Here is a 9038-nt window from a genome sequence, read left to right as displayed (position 1 = left end):
GGCATGACCCGATAACAGTATGTTCCCCACGGCGTAATGAATGTCGTCTTTTCTGCATCCTCCTCATCCATTAAGATCTGTAGTACCCTGTGTAACAATCCACAAAAGAACCAATCTCATGTTTGGCGCAGTTATCAATCAATATGTGGATGTTCGGAAGTGGGAAATTGTCTTTTGGACATGCCTTATTAAGATCCCGATAATCAACACACACCCTGGTCTTGCCATCCTTTTTTGGCACAGGCACAACGTTGGCTAACCAGGTGGGATACCGCGTGACCCGAATGACTTTAGCATTGAACTGCTTGGTGATCTCTTCTTTGATCTTTACACTTATATCCATTTTGAACTTTCTCAGCTTCTGCTTGACAGGAGGGAGTGCTGGGTCAGTGGGCAATTTGTGAACCACTAAGTCAGTGCTTAGACCCGGCATATCATCATATGACCATGCAAAAATATCTTTGTACTCAAGCAGTGCTTTAATTATCTCTTCTCTGAGCTGCAGTTCCAAATGGACACTTATTTAAGTTTCACGGACATTATCTTGGTCCCCTAGATTAACTGCTTCCGTGTCATTTAGGTTAGGTTTGGGTTTTTCCTCAAAATGGCTTAATTCCTTACTAATTTCTTCATAGGCCTCGTCATCATCATATTCCAACTCATCATCACGCTCAATTTCTTGTATTATTATTTCCGAGTTAGATGGGCTTTTAAAACTGGGCTGAAGATTCCTCATGCATGTCATGTCATTGATATCAGCATAAAAAGAACTGTACAGAGAAGAAAAGAAAATGAAAACAAAATTAGGAATGAAGAAAGAAAGACAATTGCATTTCATTGAATATAAAGATAACGGGGCTTTAACACATCCAATTGGACGGAACATAATATCTGAATTACAAACCCTGGAATAATCCAGACAATAAAAGGAAATCAAAACCTACTACCAAGACTCCCTCCGAGTAGGAAGAGGAGTAGCCTCCCAGTTGTTGACTTTTGCACGTGGTCTGACGAACTGCACATTTGCCTTGCTTGAACCTTCCCCTGCTTCAACCTGTTAACCTCAGCGAACAACCTTTCAAACCCCTTGTCCAAGTCTCCATCAGCATCAATCAATGACCCAGAAACTTTTGACAACAGTTGCTTTCTGATACCCGGCCTGACGAATGATCTGGACAGACGTGGGATTGGCTTGGGAAGGACCCATGCTCTCTTCTTCATTTTGCGGGCCCACCTTACATCCGCAGCTGTGGGCTTGAACCCCAAACCAAAAGTATCCAGATTCTTGGGAAGAGAAACTGGCTGCACAATGCCTTGAAGATCAGCACCCAAACCTTTACCAGGTATGAATCCGTTCTTTATCATTTCCGAAGCCACCATGACGGATGCAGCAGCTACCTTCGGCACAGGAATACACTCTCCTTCCGGGATCTTTTCAACTGATACCGTGTCTAAGACTTGATAAACCCATGGACCTTTGTCGTCCTCAGCTTCTATGAAAGGCATAATGGCATCACTTAAAGCGCACATATTGTCTTCACCGTGCACTACAATCTCCTGTCTGTCCCACTCGAACTTGACCATTTGATGCAATGTAGAAGGCACCTCCTTGGCGGCGTGGATCCATGGTCGCCCCAGCAAGAGGTTATAAGAGACCACCATATCTACTACCTGGAACTCCATAGTGAACTCCACTGGCCCGATTGTCAATTCTAGTATTATGTCGCCCACTGAGTCTTTACCCCCACCTTCAAACCCCCGCACACAGATGTTGTTCTTATGAATTCTTTCATCGTCGACCTTCAGCTTGTTCAACGTGGACAAAGGACAGATGTTTACACTAGACCCATTGTTAACCAGCACTCGAGTGACTACAGAATCCTCACACTTCACTGTCAGATAGAGAGCCCTGTTATGTTCCGTGCCCTCCACGGGCAACTTATCATCGGAGAAGGTCACTCTATTCACCTCAAAGATTTTATTTTCTATCTTCTCTAAATGATTCACCGAGATCTTATCAGGGACATGGGCCTCATTCAGTATTTTCATCAGCGCCTTGCGATGCTCATCTGAGTGGATAAGCAATGAAAGCAATGAGATCTGGCCTGGTGTTTCCTTAATTGTTCGACGATAGAGTAATCCTGCACTTTCATCTTTTTCAAGAATTCTTCTGCTTCCTCTTCTGTCACGGCCTTCTTAACCAGTACCGGGTTGTCTTTGGAGACCCTAGCTTTTCTTAACTCCTCGGGGGTAAAGCACCTTCCCGAACGAGTCAGACCCTGCGCCTCACAGACTTGTTCTTTGATTTCTTTCCCCTTATATGTCACCACCACCTGTTCATAACTACAAGGAATGGCTTTGCTGTTGGTCACTGGCAACTGAGTTACTGGCTTTATGATAACAGGCTCTATGCGAGCTCCCTTCACGACCACCACGGGTTTGTTTGCTACCCTTTGTATCACTACTTTGATCGGCTCTGGTTTTACTGCAGCAATGCTTGATGACCCTTTCTTGGCTACCACATCTGGCTTACTGTCCGCCCCTTTCAACTAGACTACCGCTTTCCCACTGGTTAACATTTACTTTGGACTGATTTCGCTAGCACGGATCATCATTACCATTTGCGAGGGTTTCTTGGGCTCCCATCCCTTTTGTACAAATTCAATCATGTGGGCCTCGTGGTGAGCCGGCAACGGATTCTGGTTAATATTTGGTGAATCTGGGGCCTGAACCTCGATTCGGTGAGTGTCAATGTGCTCCTACACAGCTATCTTTAGTTTCCAACACTTCTCTGCATCATGTCCAGGGGCCCCCGAACAGTATTCACAACTTACTGAGTGGTCCAGATTCTAGGAAAGGGGTTTGGCATTTTGGGCTCAATTGGATTCAACAGACCTAACTGCCTCAATTTTTGAAAAAGAGTGGTATATGATTCACCCAGCGGAGTGAAAGTCTTTTGCTTCTGTAATCTCTCATTTTTGAAGGCTGGGTTTGGGCTGTGACCCGCTTCGGGGGATTTCTGTAGGCTCTTGGGGGTGGATAGGGGTTTTGTGGAGCTGGGTATGAGTTATGGGGAGCCGGTGCACGCCATTGTGCGTGAGCCGGAGGCTGGGTATAAGTTTGAGCATGGTGGACGGAAAAATGTGGATCTGGCGGTGGGTAATAGTGTTGTGGAGGGATATATAGAGTGTATGGGTAATTTTGGTGGTGGGGTCGGGGTTGGTTGTAGTAGGGTGAAGGGCCTCTAGATCTGGACCAAGCTCCGGACTCAACGGTTGCAACCTCTTCTTTCTTCTTTTTCCTGAGCACGCCCCCAGTGCCGCTTTGGATGGCCTGTGTGGTTGCTTTAATCGCTGAATAGCTCATGATTTTATTGGATTTCAGTCCTTCCTCAACCATTCCTCCCATCTTCACAACTTCATTAAAAGATTTGCCAATTGCGTTTACCAAGTGACCAAAATAAGTCGGCTCCAAAGCCTGCAAAAAGTAATCGACCATCTCGCTTTCTTTCATAGGAGGGTCGACCCTCGCGGCCTGTTCTCTCCAGCGGAACCCATACTCCCTGAAGCTCTCCCCGGGCTTCTTCTCGAGTTTTATCAGTGACAGGCGATCTGGAACAATTTCTAGATTGTACTGAAAATGGCAGGCGAACGCTTGTGCCAAGTCATCCCAGGTATACCACCTACCATGGTCCTGTCGTGTATACCACTCCAAAGCAGACCCACTCAGACGCTGGCTGAAGTACGCCATCAGTAACTCATCTTTTCCACCTGCCCCTCTCATTTTGCTGCAGAATCCCCTCAGGTGGGCTACCGGGTCACCATGCCCGTCATACAGATCGAACTTAGGCATTTTGAACCCTGCTGGTAACTGAACATCCGGGAACAGACACAAATCCTTATAGGCCACACTGACTTGGCCACCCAATCCCTGCATGATCCTGAAGGATTGCTCCAGCTTTTTACTTTTCGAAACATCTCTTCCTGCTCCGGGTGCTTAAGCGGCTTTTCAGTTTCCACCGGGAGCTCAAAGTGAGGGGTGTAGGAATATGGCTCGGGAGCTTTAAAGGTAGGCTCAGGAGGGTAGTACTGGCTATCGTGAGTTTGAAACAGTGGCTCACTGGAAGATCTTGGCAATGTGGCAGGTGGAGGTGCCACAAAGACAGGGGTGATTGATGGAGGAGGATTTTGTTTGGGTGGTGGAGCTTGGGGAGGGTAGGAGGTGGTGCCATAACTCTGTTGGTAGAAAGGGAAAGCTGGAGATGAATTCACAGTAGGAGGCTCCTGAGACTGAGCCAAAGGTGGGATATAGGCTGGATTGGCGGGGTAAACTGGCGCCGGCTGCCCCTTAGCCCAGGCCTGATGCATTTCGGCCATTTGCTGCCTCAACTTATACATCTCTTCCCTCATTGCATTAACATCCATCACCTCTACCTCTTTCGCGGGGTCCACAATACTGGTATCTGATTCTTGGCCTGTCATTTTCGCTTGTCTTTTGATCGGGTGTTGTAGGAATGGGTTGCCAGAATGCCAATCAACTAACCACCTGCCAGGACTTAAGATCAACAACAACTTGGTTAATGGTTAGGGCAGTGACAGATTTGATAACCACACATTTTGGGGAATGAATGCGCCTAAGCAGTTAACGGTTTCTATTATGCATTTGCTCTACTGCTTGCGTCATCCCGACTTTCCTTATTCCCGATTTCAACTTCTTTTCTTTTCTTTTCGCTCTTTCTTTCTCACTCTTGCCTTTGTTTCCTCTTTGTCCTTATTTTTCAATCCCTCTTGTCTTGCCGATGTTTCTTTCGTTTGGGTTCTTATTTTCTCTTTTGTTTTTCTTTTCTCTTTTTTGTTTTTCTTTCCTCTCTTGTTTTTCACGTGCCTCGGTTTTTCTTGTTCCTATTCTCTCCTTTCTTCAAAATTGTTTTTCCGCTTGTTTCTTTCCTTTTCTCTTGCTCCCTTTTTATTTTCTCTTTTTGCCTTTTTTTTGTTTGTTTTTTATTACGGTCGAATCCTATGGAGATTGCCTACGTATCATGACCCCGCATGAATCAGACCAAGCGTAGTTCTTGCAAATAAATGTAAAATAGAAGCAAAATGTTTTGGGATTTTCAATTTCATTGATAGCAAATACTTCGATTACAAAGACTCAACACTGACAGATTAAAACAACTAACAGACTCTAATGAAGAGAAGAACTACAGACTCCACCATCCCTATTCTATTTCAAACGAACATACAGACTCAATCAACTGACTGACTTTTAACGAAAAGAAAATACAGACTCAGACAGCTGACAGCCTCTAGTAGAAAAGGAAATACAGACTCAAATGACAGTCATGAGTACATTAAAGCTCCTGGTGCCCGCGGGACATCGTTCGGTCTCGCCACGGGCCTATATGCAAGTTCCCGTTGAAGTCTGTCCAGGTCACTCATTATCTGCTTCACAAATATCATCAACGATGCAAAGAAGGTGGTGCGAGTCATGTTCTCGCACACTTGGCATTTCCTAGTAATGTAGCGAGCAACGGTTAAGATTCTCTCTCTGATTCTGCCCTTTTCTTGAAGCAACCGCCCTATCTGTTGGGCCCTGGCCTCCAAAGTCTGCTCGGCTACCTGGTTTTGTTCCTGGAGTTGTTGCAAGTCCATTTCTAATTGTGCCAACACCGTGTAGCAGTGCTCTCTTTCAACCTTGAATTCTTTCGCATGTTTGATCATTTTGTTCTCTGTGGCAATGACCCTTTTCTTTAATCCCGTGAACTCATTATCGTATTCTTCTTCAACTGCTTAACCATGCGGGCCCGTTCTTCCGCGTTTTTAGCCAATTGTTTTCTAACCCCGGCTAATTCCCTTTCTGCCTTGTTGAGGTCAAAACTGTAGTCACTCACTTTTTGTCTTAGATTTTTGATAAGCTTTGCAACCCTTGGCACTCCTAACGGGATTTTCAGCCGCTATCTTCATCTTTTGGAGGGCTCGTAAGGCTTCATTCTCTTTGGTTAATTTCTTCTTCTCACCCTCATCGGCTGCGGCTTGCACACTATTTTTTAAACTGAAGGTCTCGGACTTGCCTTTCCAATTCTCCTATTTTAGCTCTGTATTCATTTTCTTTAGCTAGCCAGGCCCATTGTTCTTGCGATGATTCGGCAAAATCCTGGAGGTGAGGTCTTTTAGCCGGCCTCCCAAATGCAACTTCCCTTCTATACCAGGCATAATACTCAGGTGACACTTCTCCTTTAGATCGATCCTGTACACAGGTATTCGCCACCAAGTATTGACATTCGCTCCAGACCTGGCGAACCTTTGCTTCAGGAAACTGGCCATCAGGACCAATCTCAACCACTTGGATACTAAGATCGTCGTCTTTTGACACTACATGGCATCTCCCGAGTTGCCTTAAAACCCGATACGGAGCATAAGGCTGAATGCTCTTATGACCCATCAAGAGGAAGTGTGGCCCCGCTGTTGGCATATATATGATTTCATTGACAGGTAACCATCCAAACGTCCACTCTATTTGACTGGCAGTGAGGGACCGAAAGTATGACGTCCAACCCGTGACTCCTTCAGGCAGGCTGACCCCCTTAATCCTCGTATAAAACTCCTCTATACAAGTTTTCTTTGTAGACCCATAACTCAGGAACTGAGGACGATGGCACAGGTGTTTGGTCATGCACATTTGCAACAATAGATTGCACCCCTCAAAGAAGTCTCCCCCGGCTTTGCAGGCTGTAAGAGCGCGGAAGATTTCAGCTAATATCATGGGCGCAAGAGTGCTTTTGGCTTGAGTGAGTAGAGTGCTGACGACCCCGGCTATTATTATGTCAATGTTCCCATCTTTCCTCGGGAATACCAAAAGCCCCAAAAAGACCACCATAAAAGCAAAGCGTCTATGTTCTTCCCATTTTTGGCGGTTTCCTTTGCTACATATCTTGTTTTCCGGGTTGTTGAACCCTCCTATGTGGCCATCTCTGTGGTATATGAAGTGTGGAGTACAAAAGCCATTCGCCAAATCTGTGTTGTGGACCGTCCTGCTTATCTTCAGTGAGTCTAAGAATCTGTGCACAGCTACGGCTCTCGGGGAAACCAAGTACTTGTGTCTTAAAGGAACCTCAGCATTCCGATGTATCCAGCTATTTCTTCTAAGGTCGGGGTGAGTTCAAAGTCTTAAAAATGGAACACGTTGTGTGTCGGGTCCTAGCATGTGACCAATGCTCTTATGATGTCTCCCCGAGGCACAATCTCCAACAAACCGGTAAGCCCTTTCAAATATTTTTTGACTTCATCTTGCCCTTCTCCTCCTAGATCGTTCCACCACAGACGCAACTCCAAAGGGATTTTATGCATGATTGAGAAAGGTTCATTTTGAATCGTGCTCATCCTGCACATTTATTAAGGTGATTTAATCATTTATTTTGACCTAAAAGGGAAAAATGACACTATCTTTTATTCAAATTTCTAATTTAAAACAAACAGGGCGCCCTTTTAGGGGCATTCGGCTTGTTTTAGACAAGAATAGCCTCACCTGACTTATTGATGACAAAATAAAATTTTTTGTTGTTTTGGGCTATTTTTGCAAAAGGGCAGTTGGACCCGATGAGGGTTGCCTACGTATCCCACACCCTGTGGGAATCAAACTGGCGTAGTTCGGGCAAACAAAACAAACTATTTTTGAAAACAAGACTCTTCTTTTCATTTTTCATTGGTAAATAAAACTAACTATTCTTGAAAATAAGACTCTCTTTTTTCCTCTTTTTCATTTTCCATTGGTAAATAAAACAAACTATCTTTTTAAAGACAAGACTCTTCTCTTTTTTTTCCTTCTTTTTCAATTTTTCTCAAAAATTTGGCAGAGTTTCGACGCTATTTGGACATTGGTTTTTCCCCCAAACAGGTAATTATCTCTCTTTAACCCTCATACCGCTATTTCTTTAAAAGTCGGTCAGCATGCAAATCCAAAACAGATAAATGCACAAGTAGGATGCATCAGGATGGTCCATTATTCCGGGTACACCTGTCCTAGACGGACCCAACCCCTGTGTTGAGTCCCCTAAGTCAAAATGCTCGTGATGCAGATAAGCGTTCCTACTAGGGATCCGGCATGAAGTCAAGTTATTCTAGGTTCAAAACCTGAGTATATGTTCTAGACTGTGTACCCGAGCGGACAACTCGAGTCGAGGAGGGGGCTACGTACCGAGAACCAAAAGGCCATCCGGCTTAGTAACTTGTCCGGCCTCTTTCTTATTTTAAGGTATGACACTAACAGAATAGGGAGTCTCAACCAGTAAGCACATCCCCGGATATGAGAAGAGAAGGGTTTCGTCATAGTTTATATACATTCCAGATAATATCAAAGCGGTAAAGCATTTAGCACATAAGGCATGAAACATGTAGAAAAATCAGATAAAGCCAAATATAACAATTTAACTGAGCTCGAATTCTTGAACCCTGAACTGAAGTTCTGGGTTTGATCCCCAGCAGAGTCGCCAGAGCTGTCACACCTCCTTTTTTCTACACCCCCGGAAGAGGGTAAAGGAGTTTTTCCAATTAAAGGACAATCGAAACGGGATTCATTTTATTAAGAATCAGAGTCGCCACTTGAGAGATTTATGGTGTCCCAAGTCACCGGTTGAATCCCGAACCGCGGAAAAGAATGACTCTGTTTGACAGTCTGCGAACCAGAAATCCAAGTAAGGAATTCTGTTAACCCGGGAGAAGGTGTTAGGCATTTCCAGGTTCCGTGGTTCTAGCACGGTCGCTCAACTGTCATTTTTGGCTTCTTTATTTGATTTTAGTACATGTTTTAACCTATGTGCTTTTTAACTTTGAATTGCTTTATTATTCTTATTATTATTATTTTTTTAAAGAGACTTGCAACGTCGTGAAAACACGTCTCGAACCACGTCACATAAATGCACCCGCGGTTTTTGACACATTTCGACTTCGTTGAGATTTGGATTTGGGTCACATAAATGTGCACCCGTATGTAGGAAGGTAAAATTATTTAAGTAACGGACCTAAAACAACTAACGTGTTTAT

The 9038-nt window shown here is 44.4% G+C and overlaps 1 protein-coding gene across 1 annotated transcript; it reads right to left on the bottom strand.

Annotated features, from left to right (window-relative positions):
* Positions 1-2048: 2048 nt before the first annotated feature.
* On the bottom strand, positions 2049-3936 carry LOC109218590. The gene is made up of 3 exons (XM_019382968.1): positions 2938-3936; positions 2619-2759; positions 2049-2549 (listed from the first exon to the last, which is right to left on the bottom strand). Exons 1-3 carry the CDS (start codon positions 3934-3936, stop codon positions 2049-2051), a joined length of 1641 nt encoding a protein of 546 aa, XP_019238513.1.
* Between the last annotated feature and the right edge of the window lie 5102 nt (positions 3937-9038).

This window comes from Nicotiana attenuata, unplaced genomic scaffold (genome assembly GCF_001879085.1).
Source record: "Nicotiana attenuata strain UT unplaced genomic scaffold, NIATTr2, whole genome shotgun sequence".
Classification (NCBI taxonomy): domain Eukaryota; kingdom Viridiplantae; phylum Streptophyta; class Magnoliopsida; order Solanales; family Solanaceae; genus Nicotiana; species Nicotiana attenuata.
Note: the sequence above shows the minus strand (reverse complement) of the source record. Positions and strands in the feature narration are given on the sequence as shown.